The sequence below is a fragment of the Penicillium mononematosum genome (assembly GCF_028829835.1).
Source record: "Penicillium mononematosum strain IBT 11891 chromosome Unknown utg000002l:1.0-8112719.0:1.0-8118358.0, whole genome shotgun sequence".
In the NCBI taxonomy this organism is placed as follows: domain Eukaryota; kingdom Fungi; phylum Ascomycota; class Eurotiomycetes; order Eurotiales; family Aspergillaceae; genus Penicillium; species Penicillium mononematosum.
This window is the reverse complement of record NW_026643272.1, coordinates 2159630-2185307: the sequence shown is the minus strand read 5'-3', so window position 1 is coordinate 2185307 and position 25678 is coordinate 2159630. Positions and strand designations below refer to the sequence as shown.

The 25678-nt window shown below is 50.8% G+C and overlaps 10 protein-coding genes across 10 annotated transcripts; 4 read left to right on the top strand and 6 right to left on the bottom strand.

Annotated features, from left to right (window-relative positions):
* Positions 1–934: 934 nt before the first annotated feature.
* Positions 935–2801, top strand: N7519_002588 (uncharacterized protein; the record flags this gene model as incomplete). Its single annotated transcript, XM_057289366.1, has 4 exons — positions 935–958; positions 1032–1965; positions 2022–2350; positions 2400–2801. 4 exons carry the CDS (start codon positions 935–937, stop codon positions 2799–2801), a joined length of 1689 nt encoding a protein of 562 aa, XP_057150568.1.
* A 661-nt stretch (positions 2802–3462) lies between these two features.
* On the top strand, positions 3463–4106 carry N7519_002587 (oligoribonuclease; the record flags this gene model as incomplete). The annotated part of the gene is made up of 2 exons (XM_057289365.1): positions 3463–3510; positions 3591–4106. 2 exons carry the CDS (start codon positions 3463–3465, stop codon positions 4104–4106), a joined length of 564 nt encoding a protein of 187 aa, XP_057150567.1.
* Positions 4107–4609: 503 nt separating this feature from the next.
* pgmA (phosphoglucomutase PGM2) lies at positions 4610–6385 on the top strand (the record flags this gene model as incomplete). The annotated part of the gene is made up of 3 exons (XM_057289364.1): positions 4610–4662; positions 4713–5014; positions 5073–6385. The coding sequence occupies 3 exons, from the start codon at positions 4610–4612 to the stop codon at positions 6383–6385; spliced, it is 1668 nt and encodes a 555-aa protein (XP_057150566.1).
* A 314-nt stretch (positions 6386–6699) lies between these two features.
* N7519_002585 (Gfo/Idh/MocA family protein) lies at positions 6700–8355 on the bottom strand (the record flags this gene model as incomplete). The annotated part of the gene is made up of 1 exon (XM_057289363.1): positions 6700–8355. One exon carries the CDS (start codon positions 8353–8355, stop codon positions 6700–6702), a length of 1656 nt encoding a protein of 551 aa, XP_057150565.1.
* Positions 8356–8656: 301 nt separating this feature from the next.
* Positions 8657–10161, bottom strand: N7519_002584 (uncharacterized protein; the record flags this gene model as incomplete). Its single annotated transcript, XM_057289362.1, has 3 exons — positions 8657–9264; positions 9317–10027; positions 10077–10161. The coding sequence occupies 3 exons, from the start codon at positions 10159–10161 to the stop codon at positions 8657–8659; spliced, it is 1404 nt and encodes a 467-aa protein (XP_057150564.1).
* Positions 10162–10688: 527 nt separating this feature from the next.
* Positions 10689–12587, bottom strand: N7519_002583 (FAD binding domain protein; the record flags this gene model as incomplete). Its single annotated transcript, XM_057289361.1, has 4 exons — positions 10689–11230; positions 11286–11372; positions 11428–11927; positions 11992–12587. The coding sequence occupies 4 exons, from the start codon at positions 12585–12587 to the stop codon at positions 10689–10691; spliced, it is 1725 nt and encodes a 574-aa protein (XP_057150563.1).
* A 777-nt stretch (positions 12588–13364) lies between these two features.
* On the bottom strand, positions 13365–15288 carry N7519_002582 (uncharacterized protein; the record flags this gene model as incomplete). The annotated part of the gene is made up of 2 exons (XM_057289360.1): positions 13365–13897; positions 13977–15288. 2 exons carry the CDS (start codon positions 15286–15288, stop codon positions 13365–13367), a joined length of 1845 nt encoding a protein of 614 aa, XP_057150562.1.
* Positions 15289–16560: 1272 nt separating this feature from the next.
* Positions 16561–18066, bottom strand: erg13 (hydroxymethylglutaryl-CoA synthase; the record flags this gene model as incomplete). The annotated part of the gene is made up of 3 exons (XM_057289359.1): positions 16561–17774; positions 17836–17938; positions 18007–18066. The coding sequence occupies 3 exons, from the start codon at positions 18064–18066 to the stop codon at positions 16561–16563; spliced, it is 1377 nt and encodes a 458-aa protein (XP_057150561.1).
* Positions 18067–19427: 1361 nt separating this feature from the next.
* Positions 19428–22080, top strand: N7519_002580 (M28 family metallopeptidase; the record flags this gene model as incomplete). The annotated part of the gene is made up of 2 exons (XM_057289358.1): positions 19428–21842; positions 21898–22080. The coding sequence occupies 2 exons, from the start codon at positions 19428–19430 to the stop codon at positions 22078–22080; spliced, it is 2598 nt and encodes an 865-aa protein (XP_057150560.1).
* Positions 22081–23374: 1294 nt separating this feature from the next.
* Positions 23375–25532, bottom strand: N7519_002579 (uncharacterized protein; the record flags this gene model as incomplete). Its single annotated transcript, XM_057289357.1, has 5 exons — positions 23375–23743; positions 23823–24111; positions 24180–24555; positions 24619–25328; positions 25384–25532. 5 exons carry the CDS (start codon positions 25530–25532, stop codon positions 23375–23377), a joined length of 1893 nt encoding a protein of 630 aa, XP_057150559.1.
* Positions 25533–25678: the final 146 nt, after the last annotated feature.

Below are 25678 nucleotides of genomic sequence, written 5' to 3'. Positions count from 1 at the left end.
CTCTGTTTTTATGCTTTTTTCGATATTCAAATGGCGAATGATGCACTATGAGTTTGCAAATAATGAAATTTATCACAAGAAATTACCCTCTTTAGTCATTAGAAGAGATAAACTGATTTCTCGGGCCATCTCACTATGTTATAGCGGGATGGATCTATAGAGAACATCCAAAGTAGGGAAAGTGGCTCCACAAGGTTTCGCAGAATCCATGGTTACTGGAGAATCAGCTGATGTGGAGATATGATCAGGACAAGTTCAAGTTGATATCATTGGTATGATTGAGATGTTTTGGGGGGATAAACAGGTGCAAATGATGGTATCTCACCAGGTGGTGTCATGGGATAAAGCACGAATGACTATAAACGACTATAACTGGAGACATGCTGTAGGCTACTATAGGCTTCAGAGGTGTATCACGTGGGAGTTCGGGGGGGAATGGCGACGCTCATGTTTTGGTCCACTCCCGCCCCTCACCTTTACCTTGAGAGAGCTCATATCTACTTTTCTACTATTTCCCACTTCCATTCCTTCGGTTCGCATTTCGATGTTGTGTGTGTCTACCTGAGCCCAAGAACCTCAGAGTGGTGTGTTTAGGCTCAGTCCTAAGGAAATCTAGGATCCCCCCGTCATCGTGACCCTCCTTTTTGAAAACCAGAAACAAACACACCAGCAGCTGCAGTGGAGCTCAAGGAACTGCTGCGGGCTGCTGGGTGAGTCGAAACCCACTACCTTGACCGCCTCCCACCTATAGCTTATTCTTTCAACACCCACGGGGGGAAAACTTAAGGAGTTCGCCTATCCCCAATTTGGCGTCAGTTTTCCTGTGTTTTCGCCCAAAGTATTTCTTGTTTTAGCTGCGGGGCAGATCTGGCTCTGCGTCTTCGTTGGACTCCCCACAGTGCAACGTCCATATCCCACTTAACCCTTTCCCACCATGCCCTGCTTCAAAGGGCTTGCCGTGAGCATCCACACGCCGGATGGCCCAATCTCCGAATATTCCATTCAACGCCATTCTCGAGCTTCGCGCATAGGCTGTTTTATTCCTGTCCCCTCCGCCCAAAATTCCCGAATCTGGCACCGGCAAAGCGGAACAATCGACCTTCGCTATTTCCGTCACCCTCCTAAACCCCGAGCAAGATGTCCCGTACTCGACCCCAAAGCCGACAGCAGAATGCCCCTCGCCGAAACCGAAAGTGGTCGGCAAATTGCCCGGTGAGCCAGGTCAAATCGCCGGAACGGTCGCACCATACCAGGGCTTGACAAACTCGCCGAACGAGACCGTCGCAGCATACATCTACTTTGACGGAAGACAGAAGGAGGAGGTGGCTACACTGCTGCGACGAGGAGAAGAGACATGGGTGAATTCACGCTGGGTCAGCATTCCGGAAAGCGAAGGCGGGGGAATTGCCGAGCGCGAATTCTTGTTCCGCGAGGTCGGTCTGGAGCGCTGGCTCAATGGATTGGACCTGGAAGGCAAGGATGCCGCAGCCAAGATTGAACGCAGGCGGCAGAAGATGGAGAAACGACGTGCGAAGCGCGCCGCTCAGGAGGATCCCACCGCCATGGATATGGAGGAAAACCATCCTGCCAAGTCCAAGACCATTATGCGATACGGAAATGACGAGAAGTCGCCCCTCGAGGATGTTTCAGACGACGACCTCTCCTCCGACTCTGATGACGACGATCCAATCCCTGAAACAGCGGGCCAGATTAAAGTTGCTTTGTTCCGAGTTTTGGCATCTGGAGAAATCAAGCGGGGCGAATACTCCCCGCAGTTTGATGCGCACGACGATGAGGAGGGTGGTCAGGATAATAGTGGCGGAGGAGACGCCGATGTCGATCATACCACAAGTTTCGCGAAGCCTAAGTCACTCGATCCGAAGACCATTAGTACGCAGACTGTTACTGGTATTGACCCGAGTGATAAACCATACGCTGTCTTCACTTTCATGTACCGTGGTGAACGTAAGTATTCTGTGGATCATTGTCGATGGGAGTCATTTCTAATTAAATGAACATAGGTCAATTGCAGAAGATGGGTATCTTGAAAGATCCCAAGGTGCAAGAGACTCCTGCTGCCACCAAGCGCAAGTCTATACAAGCTGATTTTGCAAACCTCGGGCCTATCAAGCCTGGGGGCTCTGTTGGATTCCTTAATTTCCGGGAGAATGAAGCCAAGCCGCGGAAGGGCAAGAAGAGCGTCGATGACATGGACAGCGATGACGACGACACCGACAACCCCATACTTGGCAAGGCAGACGACGAAGAAGCCAAGGATGACGATCGGTTCTTGTCCCCCGATGACATTAAACGCCAAGGAGAGCTGGCAGAGAGCCTGCGGAAGATTCGAGTGGGTACAATCCTGACATTCTATGAGTTCATTGTTAACAATTCCACAGCTCAAGCGTCAACACTCCGCTGAACCACCTGGAGGCAGTGTCGGTGACTCTGCTGATACGCCGGCTTCTGGGTCTGGATCCACGCCTCCTGCAAATGAGCGCTCGGCAACACCGCCAAAGGCTGCCGCAACTGGACCTGCAGCCGAGCCGTCTCAGCCAGCTGCCGAACCAGAAGATGGCCTTTTCGGTAGTCCGCTGAAGAAACAGCGGGCGAGTGTCTCGACTGCAGATGAGAATGCCCTTAGGCGCCGGATCGCAGAGTCGTCTGGTAGAATCAATGAAGTTCTGGGCTCTTCTGTCCCAACAGAATCAACTTTGACCAGTCCGAAGATTTTCACAGATGGGTTCAGTCTTGCACCTGATCTTTCTGCTGCACCCCCAGCAAATGATGAGGAGTTGTGAGTCTGCGATCGTCGAAAATAGGTTACTTCTGGTTGGTCTGATCTCGAGATCTCATTTGAGCCGTTGGGCCTGACCGGCTACTACTCTTCGCTTTGGAAAGCACTGGTCGTTTTTGCTGTGATCATGGGATCAATTAGGATTTTGCTAGTTGGCGGGATCCTCATTGTTATTTACCGGGTCATCTGGATGGTCATATTGCTTTTCTACAATTACGCCGTTATGTCCACTACCTACAATACAGGGAACATGTTGAAGGAGAAATACATCTGCTGCACCGACCAGGGCAGCTTTATTATGATCTTAAATCTCGAAACCAGTGTTATGGCGGAGAGAAGTAATTGTATACATCGTAGACTATATATGTATGCATTCCAAAAAGGCCCGTCTGACTGCGTTCAAGCATCGGCTGAAACGACTTAAACCCCGATAAGCTTCTAAACCCTGAAGGCTATAGCTGAAACAAATATACATGCACCTATCTTAGACTTCCCAACTACACATCTATGCTCAGAAATATCTTTCTACCTGCATCTGCATTACGCCGTGTTCTGGCTCCCGGCTTTCTCCACCAAGTGAGAGATTCTGCCAAGTCCCAATTGAACCTCAAATTCACTAACAGCTTCAGCAGCCCAGAATAGCCCCCATCCGCCACAAATCCACGATGCCACTCGAACGCTCAACAGACCCTTTGGTCTGGATCGACTGCGAGGTACGTCTGAACACTCTATCTCGGTTCAAAACAACCTCCCACAAATTCCGCAATTCCGCACCACTAACCCCGTCCACAAGATGACAGGCCTAAACCCGGAAACCGACAAGATCCTCCAGATCTGCTGTTTCATCACAGATGCCCAACTAAACCTCCTGGAACCGACCGGCTTCGAAACAGTCATCCATGTCCCAGACTCCACCCTCGACGCGATGTCGCAGTGGTGCATCGACACCCACGGCCGCACGGGCCTCACCGCCGCCGTTCGCGCCTCGACCACCTCCCCCTCCACCGCCGCAGACTCTCTCCTTGCCTACATCCGCCAGCACGTCCCGACCCCACGCACTGCCCTGCTCGCGGGAAATAGTGTTCACGCTGATAAGGCTTTCCTTGCTTGTGCGCCGTACTCGCAGGTGCTGGATCACCTGCATTATCGCATTCTGGATGTTAGTTCGTTGAAGGAGGCGGCACGGAGGTGGGGGAGTGATCAACTGCTTGAGCAAGTCCCGCGTAAGCGGGAAGTTCATCTTGCTAGGGATGATATCCTTGAAAGTATTGAGGAAATCCGGTTTTACAAGGAGAAGCTGTTTGGGTGATGTGGCTGATTTGGTGGCTTGCTTGTCTCTGTTACTCTGAGACATGGGTCTGGGAGCTATTTTAAAACCCTGCGCGTTGGAATTGTTTTCGATTATCTTTCCCTAAGGTGAGAAGATACCATACAATGTACACTCCGTGCATGTACGATGTACTTCGGAAGAATGTTGTTGTACAAGACGCAGTACAAGATGCAGTATTTTGATTCCCCCACGGGAATGATCTGCAGAGGGGCAATTGGAAGAGTACCTTTACGGATGACTTGTAGATTGGACTGAATAGAACAAATCAGAGAACCCCTGAGCTGTACGAGAGTACAGACCTATTTAAATTAATATTTCAAAATGTTGTGGCAAAGTACTAGTACTAGTGGGATGATAAACACATGACGCCAAACATTGGCCCCTCCCCGTGGAGCTCAACAAGTCGGTGAACTTCTCGACCTTCTTCCCCTCTCTTCTTCTCCTTCTCTTTACTACCTCTTTCCCTCCAATCTTATTCCATCATGTCTGTCCAGACGGTCTCCATCCAACCATTCGCTGACCAGAAGCCTGGAACGTATGTTGCTCGTTGCCCCGCAATTGAACTGCTAGCTAACTTGCTCCCAGCTCCGGCCTTCGCAAGAAGGTCAAGGTCTTCCAGCAGGAAAACTACTCTGAATCCTTCATTACTAGTATTCTTCTGTCGATCCCGGAGGGTGTTGAGGGTTCTTTCCTCGTCATTGGTGGCGATGGCCGTTACTATAACCCCGAGGTCATCTCCAAGATCGCAAAGATCAGTGCCGCCTATGGCGTGAAGAAGCTCTTGATTGGACAGCATGGCATTATGAGCACTCCGGCTGCTAGCAACCTCATTCGCGTGAGGAAGGCAACCGGTGGTATCCTCTTGACTGCCAGCCACAACCCCGGTGGTAAGTGATGATTTTGGGTACAACATTGTTTAGTGGAGACTGACCAAAATATCCCCAGGCCCCGAGAACGACTTTGGTATCAAGTACAACTTGGCCAACGGTGCCCCCGCCCCCGAGGGCGTTACGAACAAGATCTTCGAGACCGCGAAGACCCTCACCTCCTACAAGTACCTCGAGGTTCCCGATGTCGATACCTCCACCATCGGCATCAAGAATTACGGTCCCCTCGAGGTTGAGATCGTCCACTCTACTGCCGATTACGTCACTATGATGAAGGAGATCTTCGATTTCAATCTGATCAAGGAGTTCCTTAGCTCCCACAAGGACTTCAAGGTCCTGTTCGACGGCATGCACGGTGTGACCGGGCCCTACGGCGTGGATATCTTTGTCAAGGAGCTCGGTCTGCCCATCAGCAGCACAATGAACTGCCAGCCCAAGCCGGACTTTGGCGGCGGTCACCCCGACCCCAACCTCGTGTACGCCCACGAGCTCGTCGAGGCTGTCGACGCCAACGGCGTTCACTTCGGTGCCGCCAGTGATGGTGACGGTGACCGTAACATGATCTACGGTGCCAACAGTTTCGTATCCCCCGGTGACAGCTTGGCGATCATCTCCCACCACGCTAAGCTCATCCCCTACTTCCAGAAGCAGGGTGTGTACGGCCTGGCCCGCTCAATGCCCACTTCCGGAGCCGTAGACCGTGTAGCTGAAGCCCAAGGCCTGCAGAGCTACGAAGTGCCCACCGGCTGGAAGTTCTTCTGCAACCTCTTCGACGAGAAGAAGATGTCCATCTGTGGTGAAGAGAGCTTCGGCACGGGCAGCAACCACATCCGCGAGAAGGACGGCCTGTGGGCTGTCGTGGCCTGGTTGAACATCATTGCTGGTGTCGCCAAGCAAAAGCCCAACGAGACCCCCAGCATTGGCTCCATCCAGAACGAGTTCTGGCAGACCTACGGCCGCACCTTCTTCACCCGCTATGACTACGAGAACGTCGACAGCGAGGGCGCCAACAAGGTCGTCGGCACTCTGTCCGACCTGGTTGCCAACCGCGATACCTTTGTTGGCTCGGAAATCGCCGGCCGCAAGGTCCTCGACGCTGGCAACTTCTCCTACACTGACCTTGATGGCAGCATCTCCAAGAACCAGGGTCTGTACGCCAAGTTCGATGACGGCAGCCGCATCGTTGTTCGTCTGTCCGGCACCGGCAGCAGCGGCGCTACTATCCGTCTGTACGTTGAGCGCTACGAGGCCGACAAGTCCAAGTTCGGTCTCACTGCTCAGGAGTACCTGGCTGATAACATCTCGCTGGCTCTCTCTCTGCTCAAGTTCAAGGAGTATGTTGGCCGCGAGGAGCCTGATGTTAAGACCTAAGTTTGGTTAGGTTGTTAGGGTTAATGTGGAACCTGCTGGATGGGGATCACCTTTTAATTATTTTGCAGTTCTATCTGAAGGCGAGAAGAATGATCGAAAAGCAGGATCAAGATTAAAAGATTATACATTGGCATGAGGTAGAAACTGCATCTTTATCATAATCCGAGCCTGTCTTGTCTTTAAACTCGGACCTCCTGATCTTGGACTATATGCATTATTGTCTTGTGCCAGATCTCAGCCCGGGGAAGTAAAAATAAAATATCATGGAATCGTAGCATCATAGAATCGTAAATCATCAGATCCTTAAAAAGAAATTACGCCTTCCACGCATCAGCAGAAATTCTCAACTTCTCCCCCCACCAGCTCTCCCAGTTAACAACCCTCTCCTCCCTCCTCGCCTCCTCAGCCGCAAAAACAACAGCATGACTCCGCACCGCCTCCTCAAGCGAACACCCAACAAACCTCGCTTGCGCCGTCTCAACATCCAATCCCCCCTCAACTGCCTCAACCGCACTAACAAACTGCCTCGCAAGCCCAAAGTCCCCACCACCATGCGACTCGTTCTGTCCCGGGGGTGGCTTTGGCACATCGAAGACTTCTGTCTTCTCCGTGGCGAAATCATAGACAGAAATCGTCCTGCTATCATACGAGACCTCGCCAGTAGTACCATACACACGGCCCCGACGCTCACACTGTTTCTCCGTGGGCGCAATCATATGGAAACTGGCCGTTTTAGCAAGCCGATGCGGCGCCGTCTCCTCATCATCCCAAGCAAATGTCACAATCTGATCATCGCAGACATCATTATCAGCTTCGTAGACGCACCGCCCGTACCAAGGTCGCGCAGCAATATCCGAGTCCGGCATCGTACCCTGGTCATAGTCCTCGGCAAGACGGGAGAGGAGCAGGGACTCGGCGGCCTTGCCGCCTTGGGCACGGAACACATCTTCGATATCCGGGCAGACGATGTCAACCGGCCAAGCCGTGTGACCTGTCGCGAGGTGGCGGTCATTATAGATTCTAACTGCGCTGTAGTTACAGTCACGTTCAGCGGGGCAGGAGAGACAGTTTGTAGCGTTGCCTGCGGAGATAGGTTTGCGCTTTCGACGGAACTGCGTCATTGTGCCGGCGGACGAAATCGAGCGCGGGAAGTGTGGCTTGTGGGCTTGTTTGGATGCTGTTTCGGGTGAGGGTGGGGAGCAGAGGAGCCAGAGGATGAAGTCGATGTCGTGGCAGGATTTTGTGAGGAGAGAGCCGTCGCCTGCTGCTGTTGCGCGTCGCCAGTTGCCCCGGACGTAGCTGTGCGAAAAGTGCCACCAGCCTACTGGCTCGCAGTGTTCTAGGGAGACTATGTCGCCGATTACGCGGTCTGTCAAGAGGAGGTTGCGGAGGAGAATATTATGCGGGCTGTAGCGGAGTACGTGTCCGATTGAGAAGATGTTCTTTGGGGCTTGGGGGGTGTTGTTTGGGCCTTCTGGAGGTTGGAGGGCTCGGTATACTGTGAGACAGTCGTCTAGCGAGAGGGCTAGTGGCTTCTCGCAGAGGATGTGTAGCTGCAGTGGAGCGAGAGCTTGCAGGATCTCGACATGCGTTTCGTCCAGTGTGCAGACGAAGACACCATCTACGCCCACGGGAATTGAGGTTGTGTCTGCTGCGTTATCGCCATTGTTTTGGGTCGCCCGCTTCCGTCGCTCGAGTTCCCACTGCAGCCATTGGCGCCAATCTGTGAATTCCTGGCCCTCCTGGGAGGATTCCGATACGCCCCATATGTATCTCCGTCCAAACTCGCACCGTTTGAATGCGTGGGGTTCGGCAATTGCGTGGATTACACCGGGTGTTGCGGTTGTGACGGCGCGAGCATAGGCGTTTCCGCGAGAGCCGGCACCGATGACAAGAAAGCGTAGTTGCTTTGATGATGGAAAGGACGAGCTAGGGATAGTATCTGTGGGCGGTGGGATTGGTTCTTTCATGTTGGTTTTGGTTGATATATTGGGGATGCGGGGATAAGTTGGAGCTTCGGAGCTTTGGAGCTTTGGATCCAGGATGTGTTACTGCGAATAATGGATTTATTTGACTCTGACAAGTCCTACTATCCTTTTAGAACCAAGCACAGAGTAGAGATATATATCAACAAAATGTTCAAGACACGAAAGGTTGCAAGTTGCAAGTTGCAATTGCGGGGAACGTAACATCAGCAACATCAGCCGGGCTCTGATTGGCCGTGTCCAACAATGGCCACTATAGGCGTCTGTCCATCTTGTTCCATCTTGTCTATCTTGTCTCTGTCTCCTTATTACTAGCACTCTCCGATTCGTTTTCCTTGTCGAAAATCATAGCCACCTCTTCCAAAGACCGCCCCTTTGTCTCGGGAAAGAGGAGATATATAAGACCCAAAAACAGTACTAGACAACCAAGGAAGACACAGTAATACTTCCATGCAATCGCCGTAAACGCCACTGGGTTGACATATTGGTTGAAGAAACACGCTACGGCATCAACCGAAAGGGTGACAGCAATGCCCTTCGCACGCAGTTGGAAGGGTAGGACCTCAGCTGGGTACGAGATGAACAAAGGCGCATAAGCCATGTCGTATGCGCCAAAAAAGAGAAATAGGAGTGGAACTACCGCTATTCCAGCAGCGGGAAGTTGTCTTTCGGCAAACAGACCAGAGGCCAGTGTGGACATGGACAGGAAAACGATCATGCCTACTGTGGAAAGAAGCCATAGAACGCGGCGGCCGTATCGCTCCGATGCAAGTGCACCGGCTGCCGCAAGGAGTAAGTTCCAGATATTGAGGCTGACATTAACAGCTGCTTGGTCGGCTGCCTTAGTGATTCCCACTGAATCGAGAATCGGCGCGAGGTAGTAGGATAGGAGTCCTGCGATACTGTTAGTGACAGGTGTTTCACCAGGGCGTTGTGAAGAGCATACCATTTCCAGCCCATTCTTGCATAAGCCCAACCAATACACAAATGGCCAGTCGGTGCATATCGCCCCTTGACGAGAAGAAGGTGCTCCACTTCCTGGTATTGGTGATCTCGGCTGTGATCGTGCTGCAAATCCAACGGTACTCATACTGGACTAGCTCGTCATCCATGTCACCATTCGCGTGGTACTTCCCGAGAATAGCCAGGGCTTCTTCTTTCCTTCCTTTTGATACCAGCCATCTGGGGCTCTCGGGTACGAACGCGATCAAACCTAGAATCTGGAACAACGGATACGATATCTGCAGCAGACAAGGTACCCTCCACGACCAACTGTTTGATATGCCTATTGTTGCATACGTGACCGCTGCCGAGCCAATGGCGCCCAAATTCCAGCATGCATTGTACAGGGCCGTGGCCGTCTGTCGCTGCCGTGGGTGTGCGTTTTCAGTTGCCAGGAGAGGAGCTGCAGTCTGGGCGATGCCCATCCCTATACCCGACAAGATTCTGGTACCAAAAAAGGCCCAGTGGTTCTTGACCGCGGCTTGGATGATAGCTCCCACGATCGCAATGCTAGATCCAATGCCAACGCACGTCTTGCGTCCGAACTTATCGGCAATATAAGAGGCCGGCGCGAAGGAGACTAACGCCCCCAGAGAAGTGGCAGCAATGATCAACCCAACTATATTGGGATCTAGTCCGCCAATGATGGTGTCGACTATGTCATGATCAGCATGGATGTCACCATATCAGGATGGGGACATTACACTCAGGCAGTACAAGCAAGCTATTCACAAGACTTCCAATATACCCAGCCGAAGAAGCAGTGGAGAACATGAATACAATACCCATATTTAATTTACGGAGCCCCCTGTCTTTGATCCAATTCGGGTTTGTGTTGTTCGGTAGGAGCTTGAATGCCTCCACCGGGGGGGTCCTTCTCCATTGCATCTGCCTTGGTAGCCATGTTGTGTGCTCCTTAAAAGACCGGGCTTCCTGGAAAAGGTCAAGTCGAACTGTATAGAGTCAAGTATTCAACCTCATATAGCTATACCAGCTAGTTTATATTATAAGATTATATAGTCCTGGAGAACAAGGGATCATCCACATTCTTCCGACCCAGTAAACCTTCAGCCTTCCCCGGACGATCCTCGGATAGTTCTAGGATAACTGGTCACTACGTACAACATGAATGCACGGAATGAAGGGAGGAATGCAAGATACAACTACCCAAACGGGCAATGTGTCCAGCACGAAGTCCCACCATCTCCGATCACCTCGTCACAGGACCCAAACAAAATCATGATCTGCAGTTCAGAAGAACAAGTATATTGTACGTTATGATAACATCCACCAGCACAGTGATGTGAGACAAAATTTCATTCATCACACTCCCCAAGCAGTGAAGCATACCGATTCCCAAGCCCACAAAAGCCCTCACACTGCCCACCAACCTCCCGCCCCTTATGCAGAACCTCCTCCATACCCCACGCAACACGTTCCGCGCCCACCCTCGCGCCCTCAAGATTTGGTGCCCCGGGCCCAAGCCGGAGAGATGCCATGCGGCCCGTCATGAATAACGGTACGTCATCCCGCCACGACAGATCGTTCGTTAGACACGGGAGGCCTGCCTTTACCTCGATCGGGTATTGGTCGTTCATTGTACGGAGCAGCGGCATCTCGCGCACGTCCGCCCGCACTCCGGTTGCGAAATAGATGTAGTCTATTGCAGGGAGGTCGGGGATTGGTGGGTCGGTTGTTAGGGTCCAGGTCTGGGTGGCTGGGTTATAGTCGTGAGTCTTTATCTCTGTGCAAGGGTGGATTGAGGCGCGGTTTTGAGCTGCGTGCTGCTTTACGATCTTTGTGTAGCGTGGTGTAATGCTGCCACCGTTGCGGGCGGTTTGGAGCATCTCCAGGCGCTCTGGGAGATATTAGCGTTGGCCTGTAGACGGGATTAGGGCTTTTTCAATATATACCTTCGTCGGTGTCGGCGGACCAGAAGGCTGCTTTCTCCCAGTTCTTGTACTTGCCCATCCAGGGCAGACTAATATCGAAGTGTTTGACTGTTATTTGAATGAGACATTGTCCGAGAACTGCTTGTCGGGGACTTATACATACCCTTTAGGCCAGAGCGCATCAAGAACCACACTTTCGTCACGCCCTTGCGAACTGCCATGTCGACAATCTGTGCTGACGACAGCCCACCTCCGACAACGACAACATTGGTCTCCTTCCGCCGCTGGATTTTCTTCTGTACATTGGGACTAGGGAATGATTTGATCTCCGTGCTGTGGCAACATGCTGCAGCACCCTCTTGTTCTGTCGAAGGTTTCCACGGATAAATCTTCGATACACCTGCTCCGCCAGGACCGATGGCCAGCACAACAGACCGGCTGTAAAACTTCTCTCCCGTGGTTGTAGTGATAGTGAACATCTTCGAATCCGAGCTATCGGAGAGGTAATTATATGAGATATCCGTGGCCTCGCGCTGCAAGATCTGGCCAGGCTCATCCAGCCCATACCGCTGGATAATCGACGAGCAATAATCCGAAAAGAGCTCTGTGGAAGGCGAGAAGTAATCTTTCCGATCTCGTTCGTCAATCTCACCTCCGATTGTCCTGTTTACTCAAATGCAATGGTCAGAGCTCTGTTTCAACCACATTCGCACGGGACACCACTTACTGAGTTTTCCCACCCTGTCTCCTCTTCTTCTTCTTATGTTTGCTCATCTCCTTCCCAACACACCCGGAAATCTCCCAGAGATCTGCATCCCGCCCACTCTCCTGCGTATAAGCCAGCATACCATCCCGATCCCCAGGATCAACATGGAAGAACATCGGGCTGCGGAGCTGTTTAATCTCCAGCGTGCGGAACGCATTGTCCCACCGCTGCATCCATTTATCGCCAGAGCCGTCGAGGACAAGTGTTGAGATAGATGATGTCGACGATGTTGATGACGCGGACGATAGCGACGGCACAGAAGATGCAGAGTCAGTCGAGGTGCGCCGTTGCCGGTCATCTTGACAAGGACATCCGCGTTCACTGTCCCATTTTGCGGCTCGCACACCGTTGATCTTGCTATGTCGTGCTTGGACTAGACTCATCCGTCCGCTGTGCTTCTTGATCCAGTGGTAGCGCTGGTGCTCTTCGTCTGTGAAGACTGCTGATGGTGTTTCTTCGCTTAGGCGTGCGGCGACGGCGAGGCCGCATGGTCCCGCGCCGATAATTATTACGTCGCGGATTTCATGGTCGTCGGGTAATTCTTGAGGTGAGGACATTTCAGAATGGCGAGGTAGGGTTAGCGTAATGGTGGTAGAGACGTGGTATTAGTACTTTAGGGCTAGAAGGAATAGTAAATTTGCAAGAACGTACGATTGTAGGGGCAATATCTTTCTTTTATACTCTACTAGTGTAACTGTATATCTGCAATGTCCTCATGTCCTCACAAGTTGACTATCGAGGTACTCTGTCCCCAAGGTCCTTGGGTATGGCAGCATATGGGAACAGCTTCATGCTCCACAATTACCATCACGGATCTGATGAGGCATTGGAGCCGATCTCTGAGGACCTTAGGGAAGTCCTCAATTATTTTGGATTTAATATTTAAACTGGTCCAATATTAATGTTGTGTTAGGTGTACAGATACAAGCCCCAGAGCCTTATTATACCTATCCCCAGTCACCAAACGAGAGATCGCGTGACCCTGGGTCTTTGAAGTAATCCTATACCTGACTCAAATGAGACTAATATTCAAGTTGTATTCTGGATGTATTTTGATTTATCTTTAAGGAAATGTACATTGGAGCTGTAGGAGTTAGTCTAGTGAAATCACCTGAGGACCACGCCCATACAATCTTTTCTACTTTCATGTAGACAACACAAAAAAAGGAAAGAAGAAAAGAAATTAAATTACTATGAAAGAGAATATTTGCAGAGGGGAATAGCAAAGCACCGAAATCCACCAAGAAAAAAAAAGAGAAGCAAAAATATACTCAAAACTCCGAAGCCCATAAAAAACCCAAACCTGCCTCCAAACCTGCGCCTATACAAAGCACTTATTTATGCCACTTCTTTGTCTTCGTCCCGGCCTTCGCCCTGGATGCACCCCCTTCCCTCCGATGCCAAGGATCCAAAGGCCAAACCCAGCCCCTCACCCTCTTCGCATCCCTCCTCTCCCCAATCTGCGGCTCAGGAATCCACTTATCCTTCGCCTCAGCCAGAATTCTCTGACGAGTCATCGCACCAGGTCCGCCAACGTTGAGGTGAGCAGAAGGCTGGTGCGGAAGCGGCACCGACTTCGAAAGCATCAACAAGAAATACAACCCCAGTCCCGCCGTCATAGCCGGCAACGCATCCTCAACCGGCTCCTGGTCCGACGAGTCATGGTGCGAATTGAACGACGAGCTCGATGACGACGAGAAAGATCGCGCACTGATGGGCGTTGCGAGCGGTGCTTCACGCGTGTGTGTTCGCGTGCCCCTCACAGCTGCTGCCTTGAGCGGGATCGATGCCGCGATCTCCAGATACCCGAAGTAGGGGACGTCGTCGCCGGGGTCGCAGCCTGCTCTCACGCAGACGAGCTCGATCTCTGTTATTATAAAGCCGTAGCGGCAGGAATGCTCGCGCATGCATCGCTGGAGGTGGGCGAGTCCGTTGAGGTATTCCACGCGTCTGTGGGGGGGCTTCATTGCGCATGCCGGTGTTCCAGCGGTCGAAGCTTTTCACGATGCCAACTAGTCGGCCACGCGGGAGACCAGCGCTTGTTTGCTCGGTGTCTGAGAGATAATTTGCTAGGAAGTGCGGGTGGCCGTGATTTTTGTGGCCTGTGTTGCGGACGTCTGGGGCGGCGTAGAGCTGGAGGTGGTCTTTGCCTTGGGAAACGGCCAGGGCAGCGTTGATGCGTGGTGCATAGAGGTCGCGGATTAGAGTCACTAGGTCGTGCTCGGATTCCGGGGCTAGGCTTGGTGAGGGTACGGGCACGTGCGGTGTGAGCTCTGCTGGGATTTCGGTCTTCAGGAGCTGGATTAGTCGGCTGTCCAGGGAGTCGAATGTCGCTAGTGAGAAGGAGCTCCAGCTGCGCAGGTTGCGGATGTCCCACCAGAAGTAATCGTGTAGGCCACGAGTCGGAATTACGCTCACGTTGCGGACTAGGTTGATTGGCTGGATTGGTAGAGTCAGGTACGACAGTAGAGTTGTGGACCTTGGGGCTAGGTCTTCGTGGGGACTGAGTAAGACTGGTGAATGCTGGGCAGCTGATGCCTGGCGGTAGTTGTATTGAGGTGTCGGTACTGTCAATGGAGTTTGTGTGTTTGCAGGAGAATGTTGGCCCCCCAGGCGTTGAGAGTATGATGGGCAGGGCATGATGTTTGGAGTGACTGGGGTGACTGGGGTGGTCGGGGTCGTCTGAGCCTGCATTTGAGGCAGTCCCCGGTATGTAGGATACCCAATTCCAGTTAAAGTGGCGGCATCGATTACAGATGCCGACACCGAGCGTGAGTGGCCCCCGCCTGCCTTACGCTTATATGAAGGGGTGATGGTCACGGGCGATGACAGGGTAGGGAAGCTGCCCTGTGTAGTCATTGGCGCCGGTGAGATGGGAGAGGCCAATGCCAAGCGGTCCGCGACTTCGCGGGTGCGACGGCCGGCAGATGGACGCACCGGTGGGTAAGAGATAAATCCAGGAGGCGGGTTCCGTGTATTGGACAGAACCCGACGGTGGCGAAGAGGCCCGCCAGCAGACACTGGCTCAATCACGACGTCTTGAGGTCTGATCTTAGGCAGTAGCTTCGGGCCATGATAATGTCTGGTTGGCGACGTGGTAGGACTGGTATTTCCAGTCATAGTCGACCAGGGAGATGACTCGCTTGAATAAACCGAAGAGTTGGAGGCATGACGACTATGTCCAGAGTCGATGTATTCCTCAAGAGAAAGACGCGGCGGCGTCGTTGGCCGAAAGCGAGCGGAATCGACAGCAGGCATGATAGCGAGGTTGTTGAATAGGTGTGTCACCAATAACAATCTATCACAGGAGTGACAATCGAATGAAGGAACTGATGTCTGGTTGACCAAGTCGTTCAGAAAGGCATGGTCCAGAGGGAGGATGTTTGGATATTAAATGGACATCGACAGAGTCTCAAACAGCCAAGCATGATGCATATAAAAAGATTGACTGACGAACCCTAGCCGATCTAGAAAAGATGAAACATGGAGAAGAGCCCCATTGTAACGCCTACGGAGCTTGAGAATCTTTTTTTGGGATCCTAGTCTCCGATCAGAGGCACATCCACTCGCTGAAACACGAAACTGCCGATATTGTGCCTGAAGACAGGCATGTTGAGCAACAAGGCCCTTGAAACTGCCCCTCCTAGGGGGTCCAGTTCGGCATAGTGCGGTTTCATCGGACTGTCGCGCGTTAAGATGTTACTATATTTTGCATCTTCCTCAATATCAATCTTCAAATTCCCTAAAATGGTTAGCCTGCTGCAAGATTCTCAAGATGTTCTAAAAACGGCAACAATTAGGTCACATTTCCAGGTAATTAACGGACTTGTTGGTGATTCTCCCTGCTTCAGGACTCGCGGGGGTCAGCGGTTAAGGGTTCCAAGAAAGCAGATGGATAAAAATAGCCATCGGGATCATGGAATGTGTGATTCCAGGGTCTGGACGGGGTAAAAAGTCTCTTTGAAGGTGAGGGTACCTGCTCTAGATGCGCCAGTGGCCGAGTGTGATATGGAAGTCGGCGGCTACATGTATGGGATGAGTTTGAAGTACGCGCCGAGCACGGGCGTCATATCCAGTGATTGGATAGCTTGATCTTGAAACTGAGAAATGTCCCATAATTAGCAACAATTAATGCAGTTGATGGGGGGAGTTCATGCAGGAGACATCTACCTACATTATAGTTAGAGGAGAGGTTGAGGTCAAATCGGGGTGATCAACACATAACCGCGCATTGACCCCTTGGTTTCATTGTTAGTGTACATTTTGTATGGACATATGCAGTTAATATCGACTTTTTAGGAGTTATTTGGAAATTTATCTCATTAATTGTCTTTTTAAATTATTTCATGACATTCATTTCATGTGGGTCGAAATGATTAGACACCCAACCGAAAGAGTAAAAAAAGAAACGAAAGGAAAAAAGAAAGATCTCAGATCTTTCCTATGGTCTATGCACAAAACGCTCGGGGGAAATCTCTCTGAACCGTCTAAACAAATTGAACGGTAAAGGCAATCGCAGAACATCAAACTTTAAGCCTTGATCTCGTACTTGCGGCGGAACATCTCATCCACCTCAGTCAGGTAGTAGACACCGGACTTAATGGTCTCGGGGTTACCAGTGGGCTTGAATTCCTTCTTCAGGTGGGCGTGCTCACGGAGCTTGCACATGGCGTCGTACTGAGCAGGCTCAAGGACAGTGCGGGCATTGAGGCGGTTCTGGAGGTCAAGCTTCTCAACCATGCCGGACACATCGCCGACAATCTTGGCGCTGAACATGGAGCTGGCAAGACCGGAACCGTAGCTGAACAGAGCAATACGCTTGGGCTCCTTAGGATCGAAAGTGACGTTGCTGAGCAGACTGGCCAAGCCGCCGTAAACGGTGGCAGTGTACATGTTACCGCACTGGGTGGCAACCTGGAGACCGGGGTTGACACGCTCGGCGAAACGCTTCTTGGTCAGACCCATGAAGGTCTTCTCGACCACCTTGTCGGTAAGTGACTTCTCGTAGTCCAGGTCGCGGAGCTCGGGGGCAACCTCGGCGAAAGCGGGGTGCGAGGGGTTGGCCAAGTAGTCGTTGTAGAGCATACGAGCGTAGGACTTCTGGACAAGCTTGCAGGTAGGGGCGTGGAACAGAATGTAGTCAAAACGGTCCAGAGGGGACAGGGACTCGTCGGTAGCACCGTTGGCACCGTTGGTCTGGGGCTTCAGGGTCTTCTCACGGGCATCGAAGGCCTTGTAGCAGGCATCGACAGCCTCGGTGTAGCAACGAAGGGAGTAGTGACCATCCACAACGGGGTACTCGCTGGTGAGGTCGGGCTTGTAGAAATCGTAGGCGTGGGTGAGGTAGGAGGCACGGAGACCGGGCTCGAAGACGATAGGGGCATCGGGACCAATAACCATGGCAACGCAGCCAGCACCACCAGTAGGGCGGGCAGCACCAGCGGCGTACAGAGCAATATCACCGCAGACCACAACGGCATCACGACCATCCCAGGCGGAGGACTCGAGCCAGTTGATGCTGTTGAAAACAGCGTTGGTACCACCGTAGCAGGCGTTGACATTGTCGACACCCTCAATGTTGGTGTTTCCGTGAGGAGCAAAAAGCTGCATGAGAACAGACTTCACGGACTTGGACTTGTCCAAAAGGGTCTCGGTGCCGACCTCGAGTCTTCCAACGGAATTGGGGTCGATGTTGTATTTGTTCATGAGGGAGGAGAGGACAGTGAGGGTCATGGAGTAGATGTCTGCCGAGCAATATTAGCTGATTGGTCTTCATCTCCTTTTGGAATCTGCCGGTATACATACCCTCGCGATCATCACAGAAGCTCATCTTGGTCTGTCCGAGACCGATGGTGTATTTTCCAGCAGCGACGCCATCGTACTTTTCAAGCTCGACCTGGTCGACACACTGCAATTGAGATGTCAGTATAGATCCCAGGTGATAGAATACGCATGGAATACACATGGAACACTTACCTGAGTAGGGAAATAGACCTCAATGGCCTTGATACCGATGTTTTGGGGACGAGCAGCCATGGTGGGGGTATGGAGGGGCAAATCTAGGGAAAACACAAGGTGAAGAAGGAAGATGAGGGATTAGGGATATGAAGAAGGTTGAGAAGATCAAGATTATAAGAATTATAGGATCAAGAAAATGAGGAAGAGAGGGCAATTGATATAAGAAATGAAAAGGAGTCCGTGTACTCGGTTCTACCGTGTACGATCTGTCACTTATTCTTTTTTTTTTCCCTTTTTTTTCCTTTTTTATCCAAGTGGGGAGATCTGCCCTTTCTCTTACTTTTTGTTATTGTTCCTTTGGGCCGGATAATTGCCTAGGAGATATTATAACTAGAAGTACATGGAGTTTGTCTATGTTGTATGTTGTACGGAGTACAGAGGGGGATATTGTATGTGAAGCTATACCCGTAGACTGATAAAGTGTATAAACCCTCATTAACAACTTCCAACTTCAACACTTTAAACAATAACAAATAACAAATAACAAATAAATAGTAGATAGCACATAGTAGATACTAAGTACTCTTGACATACCTCTTTGCCTCTGCTACGTGGCTTTTAATAAAAAAAAAACCTCAACATCCAAGCTACGGTGTAGAACTGAGTCTGCCATCTTATCGATCTCAGGTCTCCACTCGGGTCTCTTCGAGGTTTTCCTTTTTGGGATCTTTTTTAATGTCTTGATTATATCTTTAGCCTTATTTCTTCTTGCTTAGTGGATCACCTTGGAAAGTACCTAACTTTGACGAGTGGCATCACTTCGGAATTGGATACATATGTATTTCCAAGGTTACGAGACTTGCTTACTAGTATTCAGCATAATGTGTTCAAATGTTCTAATATCTCGGAATTTCGGTCTTCCTTTTCTGTCTATCTTATTCTAATATCCATCTGTATCTTTGATGTGGACTATGTAGTAGATGGAGAACATCTGCATGATATTGCATTTCCGAGGCCCGAGATATATATAAAACAACACTAATTCTAGTCAGACTCCCAGATCTACCTCCAATGACAAGTGGCATGTGTTCTGGTATCTACCTACATATATAGGTAATATTGGCATAACATAACAGAATGCTCATACCCAATCTTGGAAATACCTTGGAAATATCTACCTAGGTACCTAGGTAGGGTAATGCCATGATGTGTAATGCAGTACCGAAGTTGCCAAGCGTGGGTCACTCACACTCCGGGGGGTGTCTGCCTATCTCCTGTCTCTCTCTCCTATACTCCATCGAATTCTGGACATACTCTATTATCGGCATATGATGTCGGACGTCGCTCATTTTCCTTTTTCCAACAGATCATGATCCTCCGGATCTCCGCACCCGCGTTACACCCTTGTTACAGCTCTCCGGAGCCCCGTATCTCTCACAATGGGCGACGAGAAGTTTGACTATCAGGCTGTCCCCATCCCTTCCTATGCCGAAGCCACCGGCCAACCCTCCTCCTCTCGATCCGACCTCGGCGAAGGAACAGATGTTGAACGACAAGGGCTACTCGGTCGCGATCATGCCTCCACCCGCGGCTACCATCCGCCAACCGTCGAATCGGCGCGCACCAGCCTCGATGACCTGGAATCGTTGACCTCACGTTCAGACCGTGAGTCCGTGGAGCAACTACGACAGGAACTGGATCAAATGGACGTGGATGATTCGGCGTCGGCTCCCTTGGCCGGCAGACACGCCCCTCTACGACATCGTTTTTCCAAGCAGCTGTCGAGTCTGAGTCGTACCCTGTCCGCTATCCAACGACCCTTCCAACGATATATGCCCAGTATGCCCAGTATGCCCAGCTTCCGCTTCACGATAAACCTCAGTGACACGAGGGCACGCTTAAAAGATCATGGGTGCATCATGCTTCTCCGAGTGTTCGCTCTTTTACTGGTGGTCACCCTGGTGTATGTGTTCTTCATCGCAGATGTCTTCAACATCAACAGTCGCATGGCCATGGGCCAGTCCTATAGCGCCGCCTCCGTCGAGAACTTCATCCAAGGTCACATCAACGAAACAAATATCGCCGAAAACTTGCGACGAGTCACCAACTACACCCACGTAGCTGGCACGGAAGGCAGCTTCGCACTGTCAAATTTGATTGAACAAGAGTTCCAGAACGCAGGGTTTGATGAAGTCTCGCGGGAGGAATTCCAGGTCTACCTCAACTATCCACGCAAAGATGGGAGGAGAGTCGCAATCATCGATCCACCCGGTCTAGCTTGGGAGGCGAAACTCGAGGAGGATAACGCAAAGGACCTAGTCTTTCATGGGCATTCGAAATCTGGCAACGTTACTGGGCATCTGGTGTATGCTAACTTCGGATCCCGGGAAGATTTCAAGTTGCTCGCAGACAAAGGAATTTCACTAGATGGCTCGATTGCCTTGGTCCGTTACTATGGGACCGAAGCCGACCGCTCACTGAAAATCAAGGCCGCTGAATTGGCCGGGGCTGCCGGCTGTATCATCTACTCTGATCCTTCTCAGGACGGATTTGTCAAAGGCCCGACCTTCCCCGAAGGGCGGTACATGCCAAGCGATGGCGTGCAAAGGGGCGGTGTCAGTATGATGTCGCAGGTAGTTGGCGATGTTCTCAGCCCTGGATGGGCATCCACGCCCGGAGAAAATCATCGTCTATCTCCGGAGGAGAGCACCGGCCTACCCAAGATTCCCAGTCTCCCACTAGCTTGGCGGGATGCACAGATACTGTTGCAGGGGCTTATAGGCCACGGCTCCAAAGTGCCAAAGGCGTGGGTGGGCGGGGTTCCTGATGTGCAAGAGTGGTGGACTGGTAACCAGGACTCCCCAATCGTTCATCTGATGAACCTGCAAGATGAAGTAGAGCGGCAACCTATCTACAACATCCACGGCAGGATCACCGGAATGGACGAGCGTGATAAGAAGATTATTGTTGGCAACCACCGAGATTCGTGGTGTATGGGGAGTGTTGACCCTGGAAGTGGCACTGCTACTTTCCTAGAGATTGTACGAGCCTTTGGCGAGTTGCTCACCTATGGATGGCGGCCGCTTCGCACTATTGAGTTTGTCAGTTGGGACGCAGAGGAGTACAATTTGATCGGGTCAACAGAATATGTCGAAAAGGAGGTTGACGATCTTCGCGCAAATGCGTTTGCCTACCTGAATGTCGACGTGGGCGTTGCTGGGCCCGATTTCCGTGTGTCTGCGTCGCCCGTTTTCGAGCGCACCGTGCTGCAGGTTCTAGGTCGTATATCAGACCCCTATGCGAACGCGACATTGAAAGATCTTTGGGATAAAAAGGGCTCAAAGATCACCCCGCTTGGCGCTGGAAGCGATTATGTTGCATTCCAGGATATCGCTGGTACCTCGAGCATTGACTTCGGATTTGAGGGCGAGCCCTATCCATACCACAGCTGCTACGAAACATACGACTGGATGGTCAAATTTGCCGACCCCGATTTCCAATACCACAAAATCCTGGCTCAATTCTGGGGCCTTCTCCTCCTTGACCTTTCGGAGAACCCCATGCTGCCATTTGACCTGGAAGTGTACGGTGACTCCATTGGCGGATGGGTCAAAGACTTGGACAAATTTGCCAAATCAAAACAGGCCGAGGTGGACATGGAACCCATGTTCAAGGCTGCGGCGGAGATGAAAGCCAATGCAGTTACATTCCAGTCCTGGAACAAGATCTGGCACGATACTGTATGGGGAATGGGTGGGTATGAAAGCAACATCATGGCGGTCCAGCGGGTTAACCATAATGCTCGAATGGCTGCCTTTGATACAAACCTTCTTGACCTTGAAGAAGGCGGAGGTGTAAGTTAATGTTCTTCTTGAACTATCCCTTAGCCCTAGCTAATGTCTTGTACAGATCCCCAACCGCACACAATTCCGACACGTCATATTTGGTCCGGAGCTGTGGTCTGGCTACGACGCCTCGATTTTCCCTGCCATCCGCGACAGCATTAACACGGGAAATTGGACATTAACCCAATATTGGATCGATCGGGTTGCCAACACTATCCACCACGCCAGCGACAAGCTGCTCCACTAATGTATTCTAGCTTCCAGCCGTTTTCTTATTTGTCGTTCTTCTCAGCCATGCTTCATCCATGCTTATCGGATTGATTCCTTTGTCACGTTCTAAATGAGGACTGTACAGCCCGACGCCCTGCCACGTGGTTGTCGGGATACCTCTTTACCTGCATTTTGGGAACTTGTTTTATGCCCGTCATATACCATGCATGTCTTGAGCTCATACTGGACTTAGCAGATTCTTCTGTCGGTTCTTGGTTGCGTCCCCGCCCGCTTTTTCTTGAATGTATCTAGCTTCTCATCCTTGTCCCGAGGGACCGGCGTTCATATGGGGATATATCACATTTCGTATCTAGCTTCTAAGAAGGTTCCAAATCTGCTAGTTCACATGGTTTGCTTGCTCCAAGTGCTCCACCCTTAGGGTAGTACTTAATTTCCCAAAAGGGAATATTTGACTAGCTGTATACACTCGGAACGTAAAGGTAATGATATTGGAACGAGCTTTCTGCCTACTTAAAAAGGAGGGTAGGCGCGCAGGCCAAGGTTTCATTGATGCTCTTCAAACTCGTTTCAAGGTCCCATCGATCTCAACGTAGCTCTCAACTACCAAATCACCCGGAACTTTTCCTCAACAGTCTCTCCATTGGCGTTCAGTGAAGGTGAAGAAATAGAAGGTGCGACAGAAGAGCACCCAATACCTAATAGCGCGGCACACGTGGACACATGCTATAGATGATGTCATAAGCCAATTAAATTCATTCATGTACCTATAGGAAGTAACAGAAGTAACAATAGTCAGACGAATATTCATGTTTGGCTTGTGCAGGTTGCCAGCTAGAATAGACTACCTAGGTAAGGTGTTAGCTCGGCAATATTGTAGCTAATCGTGTTTTGTTACTATATATGTATTTCATTGACTATAGAAATTGATAGAAAGTACAGTGTAGAAATTGACGGTAAAGAAGTTGATATTGTAGAAGGTGGGATGGGATATAAAGGTTAGGTATAGGCAACATTAGTTCCTTTCACCAATTAAGCCTCTTTTAGCCCTTTCCCAAGGTTCTGAAAAGAGATTACCTAAGGAGACCACTAAAAAGGATCTCGGGATCACTAGAAAGACATAATAAGACTACCTGAGTAGACTACAAGACCACTAAGAAGACTACGGCCGTATAAGCGACTATTCTTGTTATAGGAATCGAGATATTGTAGAAATTGACCCTACAGAAGTTAATATTGTAGGAATTATTCACTAGAATCGTAGGTAATAGTAAATTGGCGATTGGTCACTGCTGTAATTGCAGTAGGTCAAACTAGATAGGCGGCAGAGAAGGCTCAATCGCCAACAACGACGGATGATCCGCCAAACTCTGCCAAAACCCAGCCTCGAAATCCCACAGATCCTGACTCAATAACGCCCACTCATCATTCCCCTCAACCCCGGCCACTTCAGACAGAGGCGGGTCTGAATGAGTCGAGTCCAGAAAACGCTGTATAGTCCGCGTAGCCTTAGAAAGTAACGCGTAATTCGGATCTCCGGCTTTAACAATCGTTCCGATCTGCACCTCCGCTACAAATACACTGAGATCTTGTAATGACCGTGTCCGGTGCGCTCGCGGCATGTGCTGTTTCAACATGGCCAGGAGCATTATCCCCGCAGCGGGGAGACCGTAGTACGCAACCTAGTTAGCATGTATGTTAGTTGATTGCTTGCAAATTGGGTGTTTTACAGACAGAGTATCAAATGAATGCCATGCATACCTTCCAAATAAGACCCGTCCCAGAATTAGTGAGCTGATCCCGCAGCAAAATAATCTCCACAACGAGTGTGAGCATCTGACCCGCCGTCTCGATGATAGGCAGATCGGGCTCGGTCGGCGATTTAAGAAACAGGAGACGAAGCAAGAACAGCACGTGCAAGTGGTGCAGTCGTACGCCGGCGACAAAATCTCGCTCAAATGGTCCTTGCGTGCATTTCTTCAGACTGCTCTCGAGTCGGAAGTGGGCTGGCAGGTGTTGCCACTGCGTCTCTGCTTGGCATTGTATTACGCTGTACCATTTCTTGATTAGCTACGGTTTCCATTAAGACACTCGCTGCGGAAATTTCTTTTTGCATACCTTGCTCGTTGCGCACATGATGGATCATGCTTGTCCTGAAGAAGCTCCCAGATCTCCTCCTTCAGCGACGCGCACAGGGCAGACCATCGCGTATCAGCCCGGTACCCGGCCTCCGCGTCCAGGGTCCATTCTGCCGAGCCTTCTTCTGCGTTCCGACAGGATGGGATCTGGAAGTGGCAGAAGCGTTTGTTCATTCGTGGCGGCCGGCCGAGGAATATTGCTATATTCTTGTCTGCGGAGTAGATGCGCGCGAAGGCTGTTTTGCGCAGTTCCTTGAGGAATGGCGGGAGTCCTGTTTTAATTTCGATGTTCTCGTGGTACCCTAGGGCAAATGTTGAAGATATTGCGTCGCCTAGTTTGCGCCAGGAATGGTAGCCTTCGCCTGGTTAATATATGACCAAGTAGAAGCAGTAACCGAGATAGATGGCTAGTAACTAACTCTGATCTCCATCCACGTAAGAATGTACGATAAAGTTCTCGTATTGCATGATCAGCTGTAGATCATTCAGGCAATCTAGGGAGAGGGATATCTCCAATGCGAAGTCACAAAGTTTGGTGCATAGTCTTCGGAGTGTGTACTGTTCTTGCTCGGTGGTATATAGGGACGGAAAGAACGCGATGTCAGTTGTCGCTCGACTGACAGCGGCAAAGAATATTCCTAGCGTCTCCCAACGAGAATTGTGGTCTAGAAATTGAGCTGAGAAAGCAGCCAGGTCAGAGGTATCATTGAAGTGCAGCGGTTGGGCCGAGTTCTGCAAGAGACGACGTGCATAGACCAGATGCCAGTTGTCGTCGTGGTAGGTGAACAATTGGCTTACACTCTGGGCACATTGGTCAACAAAAGGCTCTGCCAGGGCCAGGTTGGCTCCTTTAGCTAGCCAGAACATGACGAGGTCTTTCATGGCGGACAACTTGTATGTTGTCAAGAGATGTTTGAGGGTATCTGCGCCTTGTAGGACGAGATGGTTGTCCCCAAATAAGTCCGAGTGCAGATCCTCTGGTACTGTTTGATGACTACCGTGGCCATGGTCTCCGTCCGGAGTGATATGCTTGAATATAGCTGCATGGCTAGACGACCCTAGATACCCAGGGTTTGGGTATGGATTACGTCTTGGATTAAATGACGGCGGTTCATCTGGGGAACCAAGGCTGCAAATATATTATTAGCCAATTCGGACGCAATCTAGGCAAGTATGAAACTGACCTTTGCTTCTCGACTCTTTTCCGCTTAAAGGGCGTAGTCCTGTAGATACAAATCCCCTTGCTAGCACTGCAACGCGTGCAAACGGGTAGTTGATGGTCGCATGCCAGTTTAGCCTTTCTACAGGCCTCACAGGCAGCCAGACGCGACATAGCTGGTCTGGCGGAGTTTCGCCCGGTAGTGGAGATAAAAAAGAGTGAAGTCGGCTAAGAACGGCGAGATCGGAGAGTCGGAGAATCGGCGTGTCGGCGATAAGATGCGGGGATCCATCTATAAATACTCGGCTTTCTTCTTCTCC